At 37.3% G+C, this 24176-nt stretch overlaps 1 protein-coding gene across 1 annotated transcript; it reads left to right on the top strand.

The window, feature by feature from the left end:
• The first annotated feature begins 314 nt into the window (after window positions 1–314).
• On the top strand, window positions 315–16118 carry LOC133267006 (protein-glutamine gamma-glutamyltransferase 5-like). The gene is made up of 13 exons (XM_061448878.1): window positions 315–1415; window positions 3810–3989; window positions 4287–4529; window positions 5481–5599; window positions 5855–5983; window positions 6221–6398; window positions 7316–7448; window positions 8403–8506; window positions 8605–8847; window positions 10273–10599; window positions 11484–11641; window positions 11811–11944; window positions 12910–16118. Exons 1-13 carry the CDS (start codon window positions 1253–1255, stop codon window positions 14597–14599), a joined length of 3801 nt encoding a protein of 1266 aa, XP_061304862.1. The 5' UTR covers window positions 315–1252; the 3' UTR covers window positions 14600–16118.
• The last annotated feature ends 8058 nt before the right edge of the window (window positions 16119–24176 follow it).

The raw sequence follows: 24176 nt of genomic DNA, 5'->3' as shown, positions 1-24176 counted from the left end.
CATTGCTGATGTGCTGATTTTTTTCTTTGCTCTAATTTCCGTGAAGTTATTTCACAATACCTGAGCTGTTAAGTTATGCCTACTAAGTTATTTCACTGTTAGTTAAGCTCTTTCATTTTATGATTTCTTAAAGCGCTGTCTAGAATCCAGGTAGTTATGCAAATAGCTGAACGTCAGTCATCGTGTTCTTTCTATATCAATGAATGTTGGGATTTTTTAATTTATTTTTGGGAGGTTGTTATTAGTTGTTTTATTTTTGTTGTTTGTTGTTGTTGATTTTTTTAATGTTATTTTCAGGGGAGAGAAGCGGTGGGTTTTAATCCAAAGTAGAATAACTTTGAGGGATTCAAAGGATATCTCATGGAGTAAAACTTGGCATAGAGGCATAAGAAAGATAGGAGGTAGCATAGAAAATGTTCATTCTGGTTTTGTGAGAGGAAATTTCAGTCTTTCCTCTTTGCTGGCTAATGTACTTATCTGGGTGTGCAGAGAGAACATTTTTGTAGTTCTTTTATTAAATATGCCTGGAACCTAACTAAAATAATACATTTTTGTGCATACTTAAATGTTTTCTGTTCACAGAAATTATTGGAAAAATCTTGTGGTTTTCATGATTTCAGGAGAAGGGAGATGGAGTCAGCTAAGAAGCTACAAAATTGATTGTGTGCTAGAATATAAATATACACAAAATATAAATAAATTATGTTTAGATTAAATTTTACTGTCAACTTCAAAAACATTTCATGCATGTCTTCTGTTTATTTTACAGTATAGCTAGAAAAATTTATAGCTGTTTCATTTTACTCTGACCTCCCCTTGGAGGGAGTGCTATACAGACTTTCTGAAAGCTGAGATTCCTGCTTATATTATAATACAAATGTCCACTGGTGATCATATTCAAGGAGTCTAAATCCAGCTTAAGTCTGGCGTTCTTTATTGTTTTCATATAGGTGACTGAAGATGTCTAGCCAGAAGGGAACAGTAGGCGCTGGGATTTATGGGAAATTTAAATGGTAAAAAATGGCTTGCACTGAAACATGTTTAGATTCATCCTGGTCTTAAAATATTTTTGAGACATGGTAAGTTGTAGGACATTGAAAGTACTATGTTATACGTGAGGTACCAAGATCTCTCCCTCCCTTCAGCCTCAGGACTCTCCCTAATAATGCTGGAAGTTAAAATGAATCATTTATGAGCATCAGTAGACACATGGGTGGTGCCTCTTTGTAAACTGGTATTTTGTTGATGCAATATGTGTGACAGCCTTTTAGTTCTGAATATAAATGTTACCGAGGGGAAATTAGGTTGGTTCACAGAGGAGATCAGCCAGACCTTGCAGTACATCTTGCTGAGGAGCAGGTATCTCTACCAGTACTGTTCTTCAGAAACTAGTACATGTAGAAGAAAAATGGAAGGTGAGTGTCTTGAAACTTTACTATCACTTGACTCAGTACTGAAAGTGGAAATACTTAGGTCAGGTGTAAGGGGAAAAAAAAAAGTGCGTTTTGCTGTGTGGAATCAAGTCTAGAAATTACTTCTATGGTTCTATGGTTTAGATTTTATTTGTGGACTTGGTGAGAAAGGAAAGAAAAACAGCTTTGGAAGAAATGCTTTTCTTTTGTAATGGAAAATGAGAGCTGTTTAAAAGAATTGGTGAAACAACAACAAATTCTGAGACTTATAGCATGGAAAAGAATACATGTTATTTCCAGCATAAATGATAAAGTACTAGTTTTTGGTATTCTCATGCTAGAAGCTATTATTTCACAATGGATACCTGAAGTATTCTCTCTGGAATGAAGGTAAAATGTAAATTAATAGAGAAAATTCAGTGACTGGTATTGAGGGTAGGGTTTCTACCAGAGAGAGAAAGCCAGTAAAAGATAAGAAATTGATTAGCCTTTAGTATTTTCTCCAAGATGCCTTTGCTTAAGAAGGCAATTGTTAGCACCTTTGTGGTCCAATTGTGATAATTAACTGATAAGCAAACTGTGGGCTGACTTTAAAGAAATTCCCTTGGAAACATGTAATATATCAACTCCCTGATGTTCTGGTTCAGCTGGATTAATGAGTGGATGAGGTGTAGTTGTCTTGGTTTGTAAATGCCTTCAGAGAATGGGTGAAGACTTGCCAGGTTCTTTCAGTGTTCTTGACCACAGGAATTCATCATGTGTGCTATAACCACTTCTAATCCTTTTTGTTGAACCAGAATGTTTTGTGTTACGGTTGAAAAAATATCATTAAGGTATGAGATTTTCAGTTCAGCTCTGTTACTCTTTCTTGTCAGCAGGTATGATGCATTCATGAGTAATAATGATGTAATGCATTGCTATATTTTTGGTTGTTGTTGATGGTGTGCATGTTTTTAACATGGGTAACGCCCAGAACTGCATTTATCTGCTGATCTTTTCTGAAGAGCTGAATGATCAATTCGTTTAAATGGTGAGATGAAAACTCTTTCAAGGAAAGAAACCAGAAAAAGCTGGGGGGGGGGGGGGGAAGTTTGTGGTTTTTTATGGGGTTTTATTTGTTTTCTTGGTTGGTTTTGTTGTTGGTTGGTTTTGTTGTTAGTTGGTTTCTTTTCTCTTATCCATCCTCCCCTCCCAGTTCAATTATGTTTTACTTCAGGACGTGATCCTGGGAAACACTTCTGGGTTGTCTTGGAAGTGTCCTGGTCCCATGGGCTTAGCTATGACTTTCTTTTTATGTGGATACACCCTTGTTTCTGGTTAGGAAAAAATAGTTTCTACTAAATACCAACTCTATATTCAACTTAGTGCCAGTATAGTTAGAGAAGTTGCATTGCTTGATTTTTCTGTAGTCTTAGCAAGACCAAACTTAACCCTTTAGAATTAAAATAGTATACAAGACTTTGTAGTCCAGTAAGGCAAATTTCCAGAACTCCTGAGAATCTGTGGCTCCCATTATCTTCAATTAGAGCAAAGCACTTTTGAAAGTAAAACGTTGGATTCAAATAGGTAAAAATCAGTGTCGCCACCCATCCTTCTGGCACCAAGGTCATAATTACCCTTATGAAATGACTGATACCCAGGCAGGATGCCCAAGGGCAGTCAGCTAAAATTTTTGTTAAGCTAATCATAGCACTTGGGATAGATTGTCAACATTTTTTTATTTTTTTTAGTATTTCTGTCTCCATTAAGTTCCTCAAAGATGTCTGCAAACCTTTTATGACTTAAGGACATGCAGATTGAGACATTTCATGCATATTTAACAGTACTTACAATTTGGGGGGAGATATTTAGTTGTTTCTATTTTTTAATAACTCATTTAAGCTTTCAAACACCTATTTTTTAATAAAATCTTTTATTCAATTTACTTTATTATTTTATTACTTGTATAAAAAACTCAACTGATAGTATGCGCAAAACGTCTGCTGTCTAATTGTGGTTGAAAAGTAACTGTAGACAGTGTGCTTTAATGTGGAAAGAACATTACAGTGCAAAATCAGTTTTTCAAGTAGAGATACTATCATCCCTCAGCATCAGGTATTTATTAAGCAAGAAGGTACTAGATAAAAGATGTGAAACTTGTGGCACAGCTTTATAAAGCATTATAACAAGTTTCCACCTGCAAGCTAGGGAAGTGGTGAACTTGTAAGGATAATTTTATGGATGTATGTGTCAATCTCAGTGTTGCTGAATTTTGAACAAACTCCTGAATTATTTTTTTTTTAAACAGTTATCTCTGTCTTTCATCTTTACCTGCTCCTTCATGTAATCTTGACCTCAGCCAATGATGGGAACTCAACTATCTGTTTTTTCCTTTGCGTTCCTTTCTCCATCCTGCAGTCATCGAGCTGGGAGAAGTTGACCTGAACTGTCCTTCAAACTGCCAAATTCATAATACACAATTCTTTGGAACTGACAGACAGATAATAAGGAGAGGGCAAGCCTTCAACTTTTATGCTCGCTTTCAAAACCGGGAATGGGATGACTCTGTGGACAAGGCCATTTTCACTGTGGAGACAGGTAGTTACACCCAAACTTAGTGTAGTCTTTCCCAGTCCTTTTCTGTTATGTAATATTCTCAGTAGTCTTCAGTGACAAATAGTATCTGCTCACACATCTTCTCTGCAAAGCGACTACCTTCCCCTAGCTCAGGCAATTCTGCTAACTTTTAAAGTTTTCTCACTCTGCTGCAGAGGTGACAAATAAAAAAGAAATCCACCCTTTGCTTTGCATTGCAAATGATGCCTAAACAAATTACTTGCTTTTTACATGTGCTTTGTTTAGTCTGATGAAAGTTGTATTTATTTTCCTGAAAAGGCCTCAGACCCTGCGAATCAAATGAGACAAAATGTAGCTTTCCAATGGGCAGATGCCTAGATCAAACCTGCTGGAGTTCTTCCTACAAAGTTTATCAGCCAAAATGCATCAATATCAGCGTGTTTCCTCCTTCCAACGCCTGCATTGGCCGTTATATTCTCAATATGCAAATCACATCTTGTGGTCATACATATCAGCGATGTCTTGGAGATTTTTATGTCCTTTTTAACCCTTGGTGTGCAGGTAAGAAGTCTAGTGATGATCAGATTATTTTAAGAAAAATTCTAGTGATGAGCAAAAATGTTGAACATTTTGTATTACTTAGCTCATAAGTAAGGGATGAAGTCACAGAAATAGGGAGGGATTTTTTTTGTTTGTTTTCTTGTTTGTTTTTTTGGTATTTTTTTTTTTTTTTTCTCTCAGAGTTCAAGACTGTCTCAACGCCCCCCCCCTCCCCCCCCTTTTACAGTGGCTTGACAGGGCAAGAAGCAATTAGCACAAACACTTTTTTAAGGTGAGGGTGACTGAGCACTGGCACAGGTTGCCCAGAGAGGTTGTGGAGTCTCCAACCTTGGAGATGCTCTACAGCCGCATGGATGTGATCTTGGGTAACCAGCACAGCGTGAACCTGCTTGAGGAGGGAGCTGGACCAGATGACCTCCAGAAGTCTCTTCCCACCTCAAACATACTGTAATTCTGTGAATTCCGTGGTTTCATTATAGAATCACAGAATAGTTAGGGTTGGAAAGGACCTTAAGATCTTCTAGTTCCAATATAGTATACAAATACAAAATAAATTCTGTAGATCTGTTTCTGATAGCAAGCAGATCTGGAGTCTGTAGGACCTTGCCAAAATCATTACATATTTCCATTGTCTGTGCTTTTGATTTGATAAAAATCAGATACTGAACTCTAAGTGCCCAGTGATTGACTTCTAGAGTGGTTTAGCGTGAAGATAAATTGCAAGTTCTGTAATTCAGCATACTATAGCAAGGAGAGACTTAATAAAGGTAATACCTAGCTGTAAATAGAACTGAATTGTCTCTGAATGTTTAAAGAGCCTGCACCCTTGAACATGTTTAAAAATATAAATCAAAAATAGGTAGGAAAAGAAAGAGGGATGCAGTCAAGCAGGAGATACAGAAGTGCTAGAAATGTACATTTGCCTGACTGATAGCTCTATATCTTTTCCAGATGACCCTGTATATATGGACAATCAGGCCCATAGAGAAGAATATGTTCTGAATGAGCATGGCATACTGTATGAAGGAGTTCACAAGCATATTACCTCTCGACCATGGCACTTTGGACAGGTATGTTTTAAAGGCTTCTTCAGAAGCAGATGTCATCCATATATGGATAAGTGAAGTGTTATCCATACCTTTTAAGAAATGCACGGTTATATTATGGGGCATGAAAAGTTCTAAGGACCAGTCCAGATTATGCATGAACAAAACAAAACATCTGAGAATTTCACTGTAGACCAAGCAACTGGAAAGAATTTTTCTGTAGTAAAATTAAGGAAACTGCAGAACCATTGATGCCTGTTTTAACTTCTCTTTTATCAGTTTGAAGATGGAATTCTGGATATCTGCTTGAAGATCCTAGACATTGGTGCAAGTTATCATCATGGCTCTGATCGTGACCGCTGTTGGCGCAATGACCCTGTGCACGTCAGCATGGTGGTAAATCACATGGTAAGACCTCTAGTGGTGTGTGACCTCTGAATAGGTCAGAACACACTCCATTATATTATAGAAGGACGTGTTGAACTGTAATCTAACATAGTATGAATAACACGGGGAATCGTTTCTGTGCTCAGATTCACAGAAAAAGCTAACTTGCGACACTAATATCTAATGATTTTATGATATACTTAGGATTAAAGACATGGTCAGCTATTTGAGAAGGTGATTTTTATTTTCTCTTTCTAGATAAGCAGCCATATTACTAGCAGTATAATGAAGATTCCAGAAAACAATGACTACCTGAAGGGAACAAAACCATTTTCCTGGAATGGAAGTGTCCCTATTCTTCAGCAGTGGTACAATGGCAGATGCAGGCCAGTCAGATATGGGTACTGTGGGTCTCTTGCTTCGGTAATGTGCACAGGTATTATATTTCAGTCTACCCTTACCCAGCTATCCAAAAAGGAAAAGAGAAAACCAGGATCAGAAATCTCTGAGCCTAAAAACTAGTGGGAGGATATTAAGCATTTTACTAAAAAAAAAAAAAAAAAAGTATTTTTCTCTTGCTATAATATGGTATGGCTCCTAACATAGTGTTTGTTATCAACCTGTTGCTTTCCTATATAGCATGAAGAGCAAGAAGAAAAAGCAGTACTGTCTTTTCTGTGACCTTTATACCATGCAGCTATCAAATCTACAACTTTATTATAAACACAGAGCAATTGCAGCATTGTGGAGCCAAAATATCCTTTGGGTGAAGTTTGAAGGCTGAGAAAAATACTGAGATATGAACAAGAAAACCTGTAGCCGTGTCCCCTCCAAAACATAAAAGCAGCAGGCTACTATGTTATTTTACTGCAAAGAATAAGATAATAGCAAACTATACGGACAAAAAAAAAATTAAGTTTGAACTTTTTACCATTTATTTACTGAAACTGCTTCTACACATGAAATTGAATTGAATTGATATTGAATTGCAATTAAATTGATACTGCAAAGATGAATCTATGTGTACTACACTGTTTCAAACAAAATGACTGTGCTTTATTAATGCCAGATCAGGTTCATTATTCTGGTTTGGGGATTTGGGGGTTTTTCCAGTATAAGCTGGAAGAATACCAAGCCATTTCTTCCTGCTAGGCTCTTTTTGGACTACTTTCAACCCCATAAAGGAAGTTTTGAAGACAGAATCAGGGCATCCCAAATATTGCTTTCTATCCATTGTATTTATGTAATTGCAAAGTAGAATATTGGAGACTTATTTATAAAACAAGTGAAGGATTTCCTTGATTAAATACCATTTGTAATGACTCATTAATATTTTTTTTTTTTCCCCTACAGTGATGCGCTGTTTGGGAGTTCCAAGCCGTGTTGTTACAAGCTTCTGTTTTCCAAGCTCAAATGAAAATCCACTTGGTATCAATGAGATTTTTGACTGTACTGGAAAAAACCTATGTGGTAAAGACAAGCTATGGTAAATAAGAAATACACAAGTTCTTTTGTTATTGATTTTGGTTTTGGTTCGTTTTTTGATTAAATGATAGAAAGACTAATGTAAATCTAGCAGATCAGCATGTATCTTTCTTTGTCATGACAAAGCAGTTTAGTTTCCTAAAAATACATTTCCAAACATGTAGTTACTGAACAGGCAGTCTGTTCAATCTACATTTTCAGAAAAGGAAAAGAAAACCACTTGTGAGAAGTTATGCTACCTGCTTACCCTTCTATGTCAAAAGAATAAGGCCATCTTGTTTGATAATTATGTTGTCTTCCTGAGATTTTTTTTATCATAGATAGCTTTATTCTTGTAAACCTTTCAATTCATTTTCATACAACTATGACATTATCAGTTATCACAGCAGTATTTCATGTTGTCACCCTTGACCTGTGTGTTCATAGTTTCACTGCACCAGAATTTTGGTTTTGTCTCATCTGTGAGAGCTATTAATGAATTTTCTGCCCTTTCATTTCAAAAATGCCTTTTCCTTCAAAAAAGGATCAAACTGAAATATAAGGGAAGGAGTATCTCATTTTAGCACAAATTACTAAGGAGTTTATTCTTTATTCTTTGTTAAGCCATTAAAAAGAAGACTAAAACAGTATGTGATTTTCCTGTAAAGAACCAGGAGGAAGATATTAGGAAAATAAACTACTTAAAAGAAAGAACTGTGCTGACACATTATCAACTGAAAAAAAAGAGGGCTGTAATAAGAATGTTTTGCAATCAGGTCTGCAGGACAAACTTCCAGTCTGAGTGATATAAAGTAAACCTAACAACTCCTGTCCCCAAACATCATTAAAAGTTTTAAGACATAGAGAGTCTTCAGTTGATTAAAATGTTATCTCTGACATGGTTTTCCTCCATTGTAAAGCATTGAACTTGGTGATCCAAGAGATGTCTTTAATCCTATATACCTGCATCCTACAGGCGATATCACTGCTGGAATGAATCTTGGATGGCTCGCAGAGACCTAAAACAATGCTGTGGTGATTGGCAGTGTTTGGATCCAACACCTTTGGAAACAGGCAGAGGTAACTGTTTACTATAACTGTCATTGTTTTCTTCTTATGTTGTTGAGTTTTCCTACTACTCAGGTTACAACCTACTATAATGTTGCTATCTGGCTTAGGTACAGCTTGTAGCGGTCCTACCTGGGTTCGAAGCGTCAGAGAAGGGGAACTGGACTTGGACTATGATGGTCATCATCTGTTTTCTCGAGTAAATTCAAACTATGCTGGCTGGCTTTCCCAAAACAATGCCAAAAGAGCGAAGTTTTTCTGCGATCCTTGGCCATGTGGACAACGTCTAATCACCAAGCGTGTTGGCAGTGAGCAATTTGAAGATATCACTGGGGCTTACAAGTATGAACTAGGTATGATGAAAAGCCATTAAATAAGTTAGAGGAAATTTTCAGTGCTAGTCATATAAAATTATTAGTGCAATCTGTCCTTTGTTAAAATTAATAGAACAATCTGAAGTTGTATTGTTTTTGAGAAAAAGGAAGATGCATTTCTGTTCAAAGACCTTCATCCTTAAACTTCTAAACACATTTAGATGATTAAAATGAAACAGATAGTAATTGCATTAATATAGGATGGGATATTTCAGTTGGAAGGGACCTAGAGTTATCCTCTAGTGTAACTTGCCTGTAGCACCTTTCTGCCTCAAAGATGTATTTAACTGAAAGTTACAGTATATTATTAAGGGCATTGTTCAAATACCTCATTCTAAGGCATTGACAGGCTTGGGATATCAAACACCTCTCTTGGAAGCCTGTTCCAGTGGTTGACCACCCTCTTGGTAAAGAAATGCTTCTTCATGTCAAGTCTGAATATTGCCTGATGCAGCTTTGACCCATTCCCCCACATCCTGTCAGTAGGTCCCAGGGAGAAATGCTCAGCACCTCTCTCCACTTCTCCTCCTTGGGAAGTTGTAGAGAGCAATGAGGTTGCCCCTCAGACTCCTTTTCCCCAAATTAGGCAAGCCCAGAGTCCTTAGCAGCTCCTCACATGACATGCCTTCCAGCCGTTTTAATACCACTATTTGTATGTACATGTTTTGGTGTCACCTGTACAGTGGTTTAAAATATTAGCAAACTTTAGATAATCTAAAAAAAAACCAACCCTAGATTCTTTTAAACCCAGGATTAACTTCTTTCTTGTTACTTCGTGTACCAGATCTGTCAGAAAATATGCCTGCTTATTGAATTCATGTATTATTAGGATATTCTGCTGTTCTTACTTTGGACTACTAATTACTGGTTTTCATCTTCCAGTAGCAAGGAGGAGTTCCCAGCAAAATTGCATAAAGGAATAATGAGTGGATCATAGTTGATTGTAAAATTACAATTTTTTTTGTAAATACTTTCCATGTAAATTTTTGAAAAATACCATGGTTTTCCTTTTTTTTTTTTTTTTTTTTAACAGAAACAAAAGAGAAAATAATAGCTTCTTTTTTTGAATGGTGTATTTTGGCTTTGAGAGACATGGTAACATTTCATATTCACCCTAATCCCGTTATATTTTGATTTTTGCACTAACTATACACTTTGAGATTTAAATGACCATTTTTAAATTTCACTAATAAAAGTAATTTTTTTTTTAAATATTTTTTGATATATTTATTTTCTTCTATGCATTCAGACAACCATACCTTGCGTTTCATTATCTAGTGGATTTGTTCTACACCAAGCCACTACACTAGGTTTCAGGAAATTTAATTATCTATCTTTATTATGGGGGTAGATGTGTCTTCTTTTGCCTCCAGTGGATTCCTTATCATGTATCTTCTTCAACAGGTTCTGTGAAAAACAAAGAAGCCTATTACCGGGCTTACAGAAGAATTTATCCAGGGTACTGCAATGCTTCCAACTGTCATATTGATAGAGAGTTATCATCTCTGAAAAACCCATTTTTGAGTGACTCTGGTATTAACATGAGGTTAAAGATGGCTAATTGCCCAATGTACGGTGAAGATGTCCAACTGCACTGGCTGCTAGAAAATTTGCGTAATGAAAACAAAACCCTGAAGTTTAATTTGTGTGCACAAATAATAACCTATAGTGGCTGCCCATTGGATCAGTTTTGGAAAGACAGTGTGACTATCCCATTGGGTCCAAGGGAAGGTAAGAAGATGAATTTGTCTAACACCTCTTTGTCTACTGTTCTTTTCAGGAGATGGTTTGGTTTTAGGACTAGTGGAGATTTCCTAATAGAGGTGGGAACTGAAATGAATACAATGTTACATATTGACAGCTGAATTCACTTTAGGGTGATGACGCAAAAATCAACACAGCGTCAATACTGCATGTATGTGACAGGTAAATTGTAGTCTTTAATTTCCCCAAGACTTAGAGGTTCTTAGGATCATTTAAAATCTCATTTCCACTCAAAGTTCTGGTTTCTATAGGAAGACAAAGCTGAAGCTATTTATCAGAAAAACATTTTTTTCCCCTTTGTCCAGAAGATATTAACTAGTGTAAAACACTTGTTTTGAGCACTAAAATAATAATTTCTAGATATACTGTATACTGGGAAGCGCAAAGGTATATCAGAACATGAACACTTGTTTACAGGGTTAATATCTTTTTCTGGAAGAAAAATGTTGCCTTTAAATAAAACACATCACTCTAAGATTAAATTTCATACCTGATATTAACATTCTGTTTTATCACACTTTAATTTTCCAGCTTTTTAAATTATTGCTTTAAGAATTACACTGGAATTAAATTTTCCAAACTTTGTGTAATAATAATAATGATGATGATGATAATGCTTATAATAAATCAACTCGTAAATGCACTGATATTAACTGAAAACTATGAATCTGGTTGTTGCAAGTAACAGTGTATCTAACTAGGTAAACTAGGAAAAATCATGTCTGTTTTTAAAAATGCTGTGATAAATTAATATTTTAGCCATTGTAAATGCCAGTTAAACTTTAGGAGAAAGGAAAGTGAAAATATTAGCCAAAAATCAGAAAAAATAATTAAAATATTTTTATTTACAGTGAAAACAATTCCAGTGTGCATATCATATAATCAGTATGGACCTTATCTCTGTGATCACAACATTATTAAAGTAGTTGCTGTCTCAGACCCAGAGTGTGGAGAAGTTCTGATGGTGAGCAGGGATATCGTGATCAACAGACCACCTGTTATTGTGAAGGTAAAGAATTTTAATTATGGGATTAGTGATCTAAGGAACAGAGGGACTCTTACTGGCCAATTTCTAGGTCTTCCTTTTTTTTTTCCTTTCTTTTCTTGGTAAGATCAGTGTGAATTTCAATGTGTAACATTTGACTCTAGAGTGATGTGTTTGTTTATTTTCTGACTAGCTTCTGAACCAGCCAAGGCTGAAAGTACCATGTACTGCAGAGATCTCCTTCTGCAATCCTCTCCAGGAAGATATGAAGAACTGTGTAATGACGTTAGAAGGCTGTGGTTTATTCAAAGAGCCAATGACCATTGAGTAAGACCATTGATTATTTAAATGGCAAAAATATTGGGCATTGACCAAGGTGTGCTAGATCAGAGCAGGTTTTGAGGAAGACTAGTATTTTTGGCGTTTAGGACCTGAACAGGATGTTTTGGCTCTTTCTGCTTTGAGACTCCATTAAAAGCCTTAGTCCTCTTGAAACTGATGGATCTTTTAGACCTGGCAAGATATGCTGCTGCTTCGTTTTTTCTCAGGTTTTGCATAAACTGTGTGTTTGAAATTTCTCTCTGAAAGGAAACACACAGTTTTCTTCACAAGAAATTCTAGTTGCGTTCTCCATCCCTTATAATCTTATTGAGTTTGTAAGAGAATTTCTCTAATTATTCATGAACTCGCATCACACACACATGATCAATTAGAAAACATCAGTGAGAAACAGCAATATATGCATTCTGTTCTCATAATGTTAATCACAGAAAATGGAGATATCCAGGATGCTATAACATCCTAGGAAAAATAGTTGTTCATTAATATGCATTGATATTCTTCATGACAAGGAGAACTGACAAAAGTATGACTAGTTTTGAGGGGAAGTAATTAGGAATTGTTCTTGCTGAATAATAATGAACTCGATTGCACAAAGCTATCTGATCCAAATTAAGCTACTGGAAATGGAAATCAGGAAATACATTTTTGAAGCAGAAGGGTGCTACATTTTTGCAGAATTCAAGGCAGTATCATGAATAAGCTTCCAGTTCCAATTGCAGAACCGACTATGGGAGTTTTCCAGATCTTCTCTTGGGACAGAAGTTGTTCCCATCCTTTTCATATAGTGGGTTTGGTTATTTTTGGAGGAAGTCAAGAAAGACAAAGTTGTTATAACAGCATGTCTCTGAAAACATGTTGTAGCAAATCAAGCCTAATTACATGCTCTTCTATTGTAGCTCTTCATGTCTCTGAGCTGGCCAGGGTCCTAATTCTTTTCCTTATCTCAACAGTTTGGGAACGCTGGCATCTAACCAGCAGGCACGGACCATTGTGGAGTTCACACCTTACAGGCTTGGCAGCCACCGGCTCCTGGCTAATCTTGGATGCCACAAGTTTGCCTACTGCAAGGGATGCGCCAAGGCCGAAGTGTGTTGCCTCACAGGCCAGAATGGTACCCTGCCTGCTGCTCAGAACGGTGCCCTGCCTGTCAGCCAGAATGGGTCACACCCCGTGTGTGAGAACGGCTCCGTCCACATGAATGGCTCTGGGCCTGTCCCAGTGGCAGACCCTGCATTCAACTCCATGTGTGAATATGTATGTATCCCAATGTGCAACCCAAATTGCGGTGCAGGGGGCCAGCCTGTGTATGACTTTGTGTACCTCCCTGCTGGCCATCCGTTATGCAGCTCCATCTGCAACCAAGGCTTCAATCCAAACGTCAGTTCTGGTTTTGATGTGGGCGGTGATCCTGGCTTCCGCGTTGTATGTGAGACTGTGCCTTCTGCTACATGTGCCCCGATGCCTCCATCCATGTATGGCTCTATGCCTGCCCCAGCCTCCAACCCTGTGTGCCCCCCTATGCCTCAAGTGGTGTTTGAGACAGGTACTGCTCCTGTGCACCAGCCTGGAGGCAGTGGGGGACCGGTGTCCTACTCAGTTGCTGTCCCCTCAGATAATGCGGTGAGTGCCCTGCTAACTCACTTCATGGCTGGCTCTGGCCCCGCAGTGGCAACCCAGGCAGTCCCTACCCATATATCTGCTCCACCATCCCATCCGATGTACTCTCCAGCAGCTCACACTGCCACCATGCCACCAACGGCGGGTGCCTCCGTCTCACATGTTGTCTGTGGCTCTGCACCCTCTCCCACAGCCCAACCTCCATGTGGCCCAATGTCCACCCTGACCTCCCAACCCCTGAGCACCCCAGTAGGCCATGGCGTGTGCTCCCCAGCCTCCTGCTCAGTGGCTTCCCCTGTGCCCCACTCTGCTGCCCGTAGCGCCACCCCAGCAGGGCTGCAGATGGGGAGTGCCCCCGCAGCACGTACGCTGTGCTCCCCAGCCCCACGCCCTGTGGGACCCCCAGCAGCCCACTCGGTGTACTCTCCATCCCCACGCCCAGTGGGGGCCCCTGCAGCCCACTCGCTGTGCTCAGCCACCTCTGTGTCTCTGGGGGCCGCGGGTGCCCGCACCACTGGCTCACCCCTCACTCACCCTGAGGACTCACCCAGAGCCTGCTCCCCAGCCCCAGACCCCCTGGCAGCTGCCTCAGCCCGCTCCCTCTATGCACCCACCTCTTACTCGGTCTCCCGGGCCGTGGGCACCCTGGGGTCTCGCTCAGTATGCAGCCCTCAGTGGGGCCCCTCCTGTGACACCACCACTCGCTTGGGCTCCAACCTCACATGGGCTCCCGCCTCCCGCTCAGCATGGAGCTCTGTGGGACGCTCGGGCTACTCCCCCTTGTCCCGCACTGCCTACAGCACGCTCACGCGCCCTTTGTACAGCTCCTTGTCCCGCTCCTACAACACCTTGTCTCGCTCTGCCTACACCACTCTTCCCCACTCCACCTCTCCCTCTGCCTATGCCACCCTGCCTCGTTCTGGGTCCTGCCCCCCTAGCAGCACCTTACCCCAGGTAGGGTCCCGCACACCCTGGAGCCCCAGGAGGAGCACTTATAACTACTTCAAACGCAAATACCTGTAATGGAGAGTAACCTGGAGAAAAGCCAAAGCCAGTGAATTAAAGGCAGGGTGCAGATGCTTTAAAAGAGTTTAAAAATAAGGTGGTGGAGCATGGCATGTGTAGTCCTGGGTATTTATCCACATATTTGAGATGTGCCAAGAAAGCAAGCTGCTAGCTGACTTCTGAGGAATGAATTTGATGTAATACTCGTAAGTCTTGAGATACAGTATGGTGGAAGTGACAAACTGAACATGCTCTCCATGGAGCTGTTGTGACAATAGTTGCACAGTGCAGGTAAATGGATTTACTTGCTTGGTTAAGCTGTTTTATAAAGGATGTGCTTTGACTCTCTCTTCTCTTGATTTTTTTGCGATGGTTACTTCTCAGATCTCCTTGGGCTACAGCACTTGTTGCAAATCTCTCCCCTTGTGTGAAATGTGCTGCCCTTGGGATACTGCAAAGAGGTGGCAGCAGACTTGCCTTACATGTTACCTAATATATTGGGTCCCTGAGTCCCAGTACTGTAGTGGCTTGGGTCAGTTCTGCACACACTCAAATTTCCTTATGGGGCAGTGAAAACTGAGGAGGTCATGGAGTAATTAAATTGTTAAAAATCAACAGAAGAGTTTAAAAAAAAAAAAGCAGCTGTAATAAATGTAGTATTACTACTCTTGATGTATTACAGTTCCATTATCAGGAACCCAAAGGTCAGATTAGAAAGGCTGCAAAACTCAGTGAACGATTAATACAAATTTACTGGCTTACACAGTTGAATACTTCTCAAATCGCATATTCCAAAAAATTCTTCATGTGTATTGCATGCATTTAGGTTTGTGGGAGAAGGTCTGATTCCAAGGCTGTGCTTTTTTGATTCAATATAGCTAGTAAACTTCTATCACCAGACCTGAACTAGAGAAGGAAGTATGATGTTATCCTTTCTTTCCAACACCCAGCCCTCCCAACTAAAAGGTTAAGAAGGTGAATGAAAATGTATTGTGTCTCCTTTTGATAATTGGTACCATTTCAGTGCTAACCCTCTCCCAGTGTTTTAAGAATTGAAATCATATATTGTCATAATGGAGCTGTCCCCTAATTTTGGATTTGCTCAGAAGAATTTTAGGTTTACTGACAACACTTCCCATCCCTCCATTGTTTTCCTCTAGTGCTCTTCTACTGTTGGTAACAAGTGTTAGTGGGGTTTTGTGTTAAGATAATTTTGCTGGTGCTGCAGAATTTTCAGTTGTGTAGTGATAGTATTTCAGTAGTATCACTTTAGTTCACACCCCTATGCTCTGTGATGAGATTGAGTAACCTTCCAGGGGTTTGGGAAAGATGTGGTGTCAGATGGTAACTATGAATATGCCAGCACTATTAACTACATAGTAATTCTGAGTATGGTAGAAGAAATATTTGCCTGGATACTGTAGTGAAATGGTCATAACTAATGACTTGTTTTTTTATGCAGTTTCAATAGTCTCTGCTAGGTATTTGCTGAGAATTCCTTTTCCTGACTGACAATAAAAATAGAAATTTAAAATCACCTGTAATTCTGTTGCTTTGGGGTTTTGGGGGTGGGAGGGCAATATCTTTGGGGAAGGAATCTCTCCAGATGCACTGAAATGTGAAATCTTCCTTCTACTCCATTTATAGAATCATATTTTAATTTCTTTTATATTTCCTCTTCCTTTCCCTAAAATCTGAAACCAAGGCTTCAAAATAAGATCTGAAGTTGGGGGAAATCTATAGATTTCCTACTATAACTAAAAGAGTTTGTTATTAGAGGAAAAACTCAACCATCCTTTTTGCTCACAGTAAAGCTTTCCACTTGCAGATGCTTCATGAAGTTTTCTTTTGACAGTTCACAGAAATGACAAAATTAACAGATCTTTCAGTGGCAGAAAAATACCAACACTATCTACTTAAGAAAAAAAAAGTGATTTTTCTGAGAAAACGTTAATAGTACATAGTACCTACATCATTACCAAATAACATTTCAGATTTATTTTCCCAGTAGTGGTTTGACTTCTCTGATTTTCTTTATTTCTGAGAATGAACCTGGTTCCATATTTCAGAAACTCTAAAGATTTGGTCCAAACCTGTTCATGACGCTGGAGCTGTCCCAAGTGTGTGTAAACTTTATTTACCACTCTTCTTGCCAAATATGTTGAATACATATTGCTTTCAAAAACTGAAGCGAGTTCATTATAATTGGAGCCATGGAGAATAGCAGAAATCCTTTAAAGTTCAAAATTATTGTAATGCTAAAAAAATTATCTTGAGTGTGTTGTTGTCTTGTATATCCCAGGACTAACAAAAGGTAGGTTGTTGTATTCTATTTTATACCGTCATATTCAATTGGGTTGGGGGGGAAGGGGCAGTGGGAGAGAATTAAAACAGAGCAAAGAAACACACAAAAAACTAAAACCACTACCACCAAACCCAACAGGAATGATTTAATTTATCATCTTCTTAAATATTTAAGTGAAAGACTACAACTTATATTTTATAAGGTAGCTCCTACTACAGAAGGCATGGCTTGAATTTCTACTGGATTTCTGTTCTGTTGTGGGTTTATTTGTTTGTTTATTGTTTTGGTTTGGTTTTGTTTGGTTTAGTTTTGTATGTTTGTTTGTTTTCCCCAAACTGATATGCTTGGCTGTCAGAAATGCACTTTCCTGAAGTGGAACCCACGAGAAAATCCTTGTTTGTTTTTTTTTATAACATATTGAAGATTAACCATATTTTGTAATGTGGTGTGATACATAAAGAACTGTGTTTTAGAGAACGGGAGGGCAACTCAAGTATGACAGTTATAGTCATCAACTGTTGAACACAGTACTATTTTATTTATGTGTTCAGGTATGCATTTCAAATTTTGATCTCAGTTCAGACATGTATTTTATTTAAGTGAGGGAAATACATTAATTAGTTTCTAGACCAGTGAAGGTGAAAAAATATTATTTCTCATTCATTGTTATAGCTACCTTTTCTATGATTTAGCATAATAAATAGGAGTACTGAAATTTATTTTTGTTGTGACTAAAATAAGGTTGTATTTATTTTAAAGAGGAGGAAGAATCTAATATGTGATAATTTTCAGTTTTCATCCTTAACAGTTTATTAGATCTATACAAATCTTTTTTTTTTTTTTTTAGATGAGAAATTATGAAGATATAGCCACAACTTAACCATTCCAAACTTTAAATGCTTAAGGTTTGTGCTGCTTTGGACATTTGCTGGTGACATAATATAGAGTGCCTGGGTGAAATGTGATTTATTTTTATATATTCCATTGCCAGAAGAAAATCACTGAAATGTGTAACTCAGTGAACCAATTTCCTACCATGCATTAGTTAACAGATGTAAATTAAATTTGATATAATGTACCAGACAAGAAGATTAAATTAGGGAAACACTATATTCATTTAACTTAGTGTTAAAACCAAACAAAATAATTTGGAACATGCGCTATGAAGTGTATAAAAATAAAGAAATTAAATATGCTGAGCAGGAAAACATGAAAATATTCAAAATGAAAAAGACAACAGGGATTCCTTTTTCTGTTTTTCAGCAATTTATGTCATCTTCCATTATATTTGAATTTTCACAAATCAATTTTTTTATGCTGCATTTGCAGATGTGTTTTCATAAGGGAAGATCTTTATTTGTAGAAGGAAATCCTATTCAAATATTGTACAGGCATCTCAGCTCACTCTTTCTTTTGGTGTCTTAGATGGGAGGAATTTCTTCCACCCCTTTGTATATTCTTCCTGGATAACCTTGTTCAAGCTTTTAAATTCTTTGTCTTTGAAGTGCAAGGTATGTTATGTAATGTGCACGTACACTAATTTCTATTGGATAATTTTCTGACTCTCTGACTGACATTGCAATAAATTTTGTGCAGGAGACCAAGGCGGGACTGAATACAGAGCCTAGCCTAAGGATCAGCTAGAGTGTACATGCACAGCTGAGCACTTGTTACTATTCTGTTGCTTATTTATAATAATAATTAAGTCTAATACCACATTAATTTTGATTTTAAATCTGTTTGTTTTAGATACACTAATTGGCCACACCTGTCTAACTTTTCTACTAACCTTATTCTTTTTTCCATGTTATTCTCTCCTGAGAAAAATTTCCACAGATGGTGCTCAGTAGACTGCATTAGCTATTTGAGCAACTTTTTCGTATGTTCACTTCCAGCCATCATACATGTCTGTTTTCTCCATAATTCTCAAATAGGATGTTTAGGCATCCTATTTATTGGTGTTACAGGGCTTGAATAAAGAGTACTCAGTGATACAAACAAACTGGTTACAAAAATTAATAAAATGAAACAATGTGTAGAAAACCAGGAGCTATGTGTAAAGAAGGGAAAATCTTTACAGTATAAAGTAATGTCACTAGTTTAGTTTCCTTTTAGAAATGTCTTCTGTGATTCTGTTTTTTTCAAATTCCTCTTTTTGAATATAAACCCTCAAATTTTATTTAAGCTATGACAGTATATCAAATTAGGTTTCAATTAATTAGAATTAGAGAAATGTTGATGCTTGAGATAAATGCCACTGGGAATCCTTGCCTTTCTAATATATTAAAAATATACGAGAAAACCTAATCCATCAGCTGCAGCAGCAGTTTCTATGTATAGAGCTCAGACAGTGGATGTTAACCCTGACTTAAAGATGCTCTATAATTCTAGCTGGGCTAAATGTAGCACCTTAATTTTCTAAGTTTTGCATTTCTTTTAATTTAATTCTGACCTTTTTTTGGCCTTCATCTCTTTTCTTCACAGGTGGAAAAATTGGAATAGCTAGAGGCTGCTCAAATGCAAATATCACTAAATTGCTACAAAAGCCTTTATTAGACATTTCAGAGTCTCTAATAGGGAATTCTGTCTTCAGTGCACAAACCATATAAAATGGAGAGGTTGCTGAGGTTTTTGAAATGATCTTATTTCTTTTCTTTAGGTGGACTCAATTATATAGTAGCATGTGTTATTAGGGGTCCCTACTGCACATTAGCCGAATACTAACTTGCGCTTTTCTGCATCACTGACTGAGACCAATTGCCAAGGACAATATCAATGCCAAAGGAATGATAAACAGGATTAACCGAGATCTGGTCTGTAACTTCACAATGAAACTTCATATGCTTCTATAAAAGTAGGTATGAAGTTTATCCAAAGACTACAAGTCAAATAGAAGCAAGATATAAAAGGGTTATTTGATATATAGGACAAAAGTTAGGCACTAAAAGCCCAAAATTAAAATTCTGTGGTGGATAATGCTTAATCCTGGCAACATCCAGATCCTGCAGGAGCCTTACTGTTTCTTTTTAAAATCTTGAGGTGTCAAGGTTTGTGTCCCAATATGTAGAGATTTTGTCCCAGACAGAGTTGGATTGATCCTGGTGTTTTCCTCCTTACTCTTAAGTCACATCAAGGTCTAGAAGCTAGATATTTCCAGCCTAAATTCCCTTAAGGTGGTCAGAATGCATGTGACGTAAGCATAGCTACAAAGTTTAGAAGTAGCCTTAATCCAACAGTGAAGCAAGAACATTTTAGTTCTAAATTACATGCCTCAGATATTAAAAGAAAGAAAATTAGTTAGTGGTCCATGATATTGGATTGGCAGAAAAGAATTATTTAATTTTCTTTAAAAACAATACATTGTTGTACAGTATACAGTATGGCCTGTATTGAGAACTTTTATTGCAAAAATTCTGATTGAAATAATTACTAAAGAGAAAAAAAGGTAACATATGCACTTGTGCATTTTTATTGTGTTCTAACTAGAAAGCATACTTTGTGTTGATTCAGAAGTCCAAGGGACTTTGGAGGCAGGACGAAAAAGTATATTTTTGTCTAAAAATTTTTTTTTGAAGGATACCAATACAATATTAAAGTATTTAGAGTCTGAATATAAAAGACCTGAAAAGTCCTTCGAAACATTGAATTAAGCACTAAGGGATGAAATAATTGACATCTTGTCATGGACATTATTCATTTTCAAGGTTAGAATATAATGATGCTCAAATAGCCTCTTTTACTGAGGAAATTTTGACATCTACTTTTGAATTGTACATGCTCTCAAAAGAGTAAAGATTTAGGTTGGACATACTTGATTTACAGTAGTGGAAATCTTGAGCTTTTTTTGCAAATGCAGAACTTGTACTCCAATTTTTTACATCAGCTAAAATCTGTCAATGTTAAAATCCACAGGTTTAAGTTTGCTGGATTAAGGATTTTGCATTAAATATTAGTTTTACTTCATTTTATGTTTTATTTCCAAGATTATAGAACTGAGCATCAAACTTTTCCTTTGACAGATGCTCACAGAGAATATTTCTCCTTTTTAAGATTCTACTAAATTTTAATTTGTGTAACGTATAAGTAATTATGTTAGTTGTCTGTCCTTTTGTACTTGCTCTGGTATTTGGACTTTCACTCTGGAAATGTAATTTTATAGTTTATGACTATATGACTAAAACCCCAAGAAGTAATATCATAAATTTCAAAACCTTCTCACATGTAAATCTACCCCCACCCACCCACCCACTTGTAGGAGCTTGGCCTGGGCTGGAGTCCAGCCTGGTACAGTTGTGTAGCTATGAAGCAGACCTTTTATTTCAGATCTAGCATCATGTAAAATCACATTGGTGTCCTTCTTCCGTGGTATTCACAGCTAGATATTGGTGTCTGTCCCGCTGAATTTAGTGGAGCAAGAAGAATTGTAGGAGTCGCCCTTAGTGTGTATGAAGGCGGTATGAAATCTAATAATAATGTTTGAGCACCTGAAAAATTGTATTCTAAGCATAATATTCATTACCTCTTTTTCAACAAGGCTTTCACAATACATTTTTTTAATTATTCACTAGCAATGCATCATCTTCTTTATTAGCAATATATCATGTACATAATAGGTATTTATTGCAGTCTCTCTCTGGGCTGAAATTGTCTTCCAGAATGAAAATACAAATGATTTATTGACACAGAAATACACTAATTACTGACAAAAATTCCTGGAAAATTGGGATAACATAGAAAGTTGGCAATGAGAGGTTAGCATCTCTACCTCAAACAAGTTTTCAGCCTTAGTGTGTGCCTTTGAAGAATAAATATCAGTCACAGCCTTACTGAAAATAAATACTGAGAGAGTAAATGTACTTCAAATTAAAAAATGTATGTAGAACTTTTGAAAGAATGGACTCAAGATAAAATAAGATGACTTTATACTTGAAGAAATCTATACTAGTATTTTCTGCTGAAAAATGCAGTTATTTGCTTGAAAGGCAGAGGTTTTTAAAGAAATCTTTTTTCCTCTCCCTACATAACTTTATAATAATAATTAAGCTTTTAAATGGGAAATCAGTTGGTGCCTTTATTATTATGACTATAATAAAAGTAATTGTTATCATTATTTAGTAACTATTATTATTAATTACTGTGATCTGACAGCTTAGGCTCCCTAATGTATAGATAATTTATAGAAACCAATAAGAATAAGGACCGACCCTTCCCAGGTAGGCAAACTGCTTCAGTGCTGACTTTTTAGTGACCTAATATCCCAAATGGAAGCAAACATCCAAAACAATAATACAAATTCCCACACAATAAACAATGGAAATATATTTTTTTTTTTTAATTATCCCATCAAACTCAGCATACCCAAGGACTTCAGAATTATCAAGTAGGAAATACTTGAAGATCAAGTTATGATGTACTACGGATGACTTACCCTGAGGTACACTATGATTTTACAGTGTAGAAATTAAAGTGGAAGTGACATCCTGTCCTCCTCATCATCACCTCTAAATTTTACCCAGTAGCTGCTAAAGTACATATGAAAGACAGAAACAGAAGATTATTTTTGAGTGGGGATGGGAAAACAGGGTTTCTCTCTTCCCAGGTTAATACCATAAGCATTTGCTTACTTAAACATGCTCATTGCCACTTTATAGCTCAGAAATTTCATAGCTCTTGCATTTCTTTCAGTTCAGTAGCTGAGTTTCAAAGTGAGAAATGAAAAGTACGTCACGTTAGCAGCCTATGATGAAGTACTATATCAGTCTGCTGGTTAAGATTATTTCCATCTCCTGTCAGCCTGAGCTAATCAATAGTCTATGGAATAAAAGAGCCAACATCATCTCCTTCCTCTTAAAGGAAAACAGTATCTGCAGTTTATAGGAAGACCAACCCTATCAACACCAAGTGTGCTAAAGAATGCTTAGCTTGCAGATCATGATCTGGTTTTGGCACAGGCCAGCTGCTTACGCTGCTCCGCTAGCGAGACTGGAATGTGCATACTGCAAGGTTTGGCAAATGTAAACGAATAAACTATGCACATATAGAATTACAGTGCCTCCAGGATAAAATCCTTGGAACTTTGCATGTCGGTACCCGCATTTGTCAGTACCTCACTTTAAGAATTTAAACCCATTGTAAAATTCACCTTTATTTCAGGAAAAAAAAAACACTAATGTTAAGGATAATTCTTATGATGGAAGACACCTGACTGTTTCCTTACTTATGCAGGAAACAGGAGGTGGATTGCGAAATCACACAGCTAATTTGGCTTTTCATATATGAAATCTTTACTGATTTCCTGCTGCTTCTTCAAACCATGGCCCTGTGCTGGCATTGGATTTTACCATTTTATGTTGCAAGCAATCTAAGTGTCGATATGTTTTTGTTTTAACAAAAAACACTTCAGATATTATTGGCTTACTTTAAGCCAGGTTGTTTTCTCTTTGTTTTGAGTAGCATTATGGTCATTTTAGTTAATAATTCTTTGGAGTGCAGAGAATAGGCTGAATGATGATGCCATAATTTTATGCTACTATAAATCTGCATAAGGTGGCACTACTACCTGAAATTCTTGGCAGTTTTTTCTTGTCCAAAACTTTTTACCTTGTAGGTTCAAAAATAAAATATAATAATAAAACCCCACTAAAATCAGACAGCTGAAGAGGGTTCTTGGAAGAAAACACCCAGGTGGCACAGGAAACTTTATCATTTTGTTGTTTAGCTTTGAGATTTATTTTTTTTTTTTTCCAAGTAAATTGTCTCTGATTACTTCCCGGAGGTATTTCATTGCACAGCTGTATGACTGCATGTGCCTGCAGTAATGGGTGGAGAAATAAGCACCTGGGAATGGGGAGGTGGTGGATGTCTTTGATGGCTGAGCTGACTTATATCATATTAAAGAGGCTATGAAACTGCAGTGTAACGCTACTCCATTTAAACATAATAATCAGAGTCTGTTTCTATAGTTTATAGAATTCTATAAATTCTATAATTCATGCAACACCAATGAGCAAAAACAGGAACAACAGTGGAATGCAGTTAAATAAATGTAGTTGCCCTTAGAATGATCCCACTATCACTTCTGAATGGATTTTGGTAGACACAAATGTATGAGAAGGGGAACAAAATGAAGCTTGTCAGACAAATTATTGTACTCTTCTGTCATCTCGGAGTATCTGTGACTTTAATAAAACTTCTAATTAAAACAGATTTTTAGGGTTGTTTTTCTTAAGAAGGGTGCTTATAGAGTTAGTAACTGTCCCTCTTCATGAAGATCATTTTGTGGGTAGTCCC

This window comes from Pezoporus flaviventris, unplaced genomic scaffold (assembly GCF_033815535.1).
Source record: "Pezoporus flaviventris isolate CSIRO_AGI_PZ_B2104156 unplaced genomic scaffold, CSIRO_AGI_Pfla_v1 ptg000007l, whole genome shotgun sequence".
Classification (NCBI taxonomy): domain Eukaryota; kingdom Metazoa; phylum Chordata; class Aves; order Psittaciformes; family Psittacidae; genus Pezoporus; species Pezoporus flaviventris.
Note: the sequence above shows the minus strand (reverse complement) of the source record. Positions and strands in the feature narration are given on the sequence as shown.

What these genes read in the sequence shown, in the direction of transcription:
- LOC133267006 (XM_061448878.1), top strand. Translation starts at nt 1,253, where the DNA reads ATGTGTGACAGCCTTTTAGTTCTGAATATAAATGTTACCGAGGGGAAA. An exon ending in ATGTAGAAGAAAAATGGAAG is followed by an intron (nt 1,416 to 3,809) that starts GTGAGTGTCTTG and finishes TCCATCCTGCAG; the next exon opens with TCATCGAGCTGGGAGAAGTT. An exon ending in CATTTTCACTGTGGAGACAG is followed by an intron (nt 3,990 to 4,286) that starts GTAGTTACACCC and finishes TTTCCTGAAAAG; the next exon opens with GCCTCAGACCCTGCGAATCA.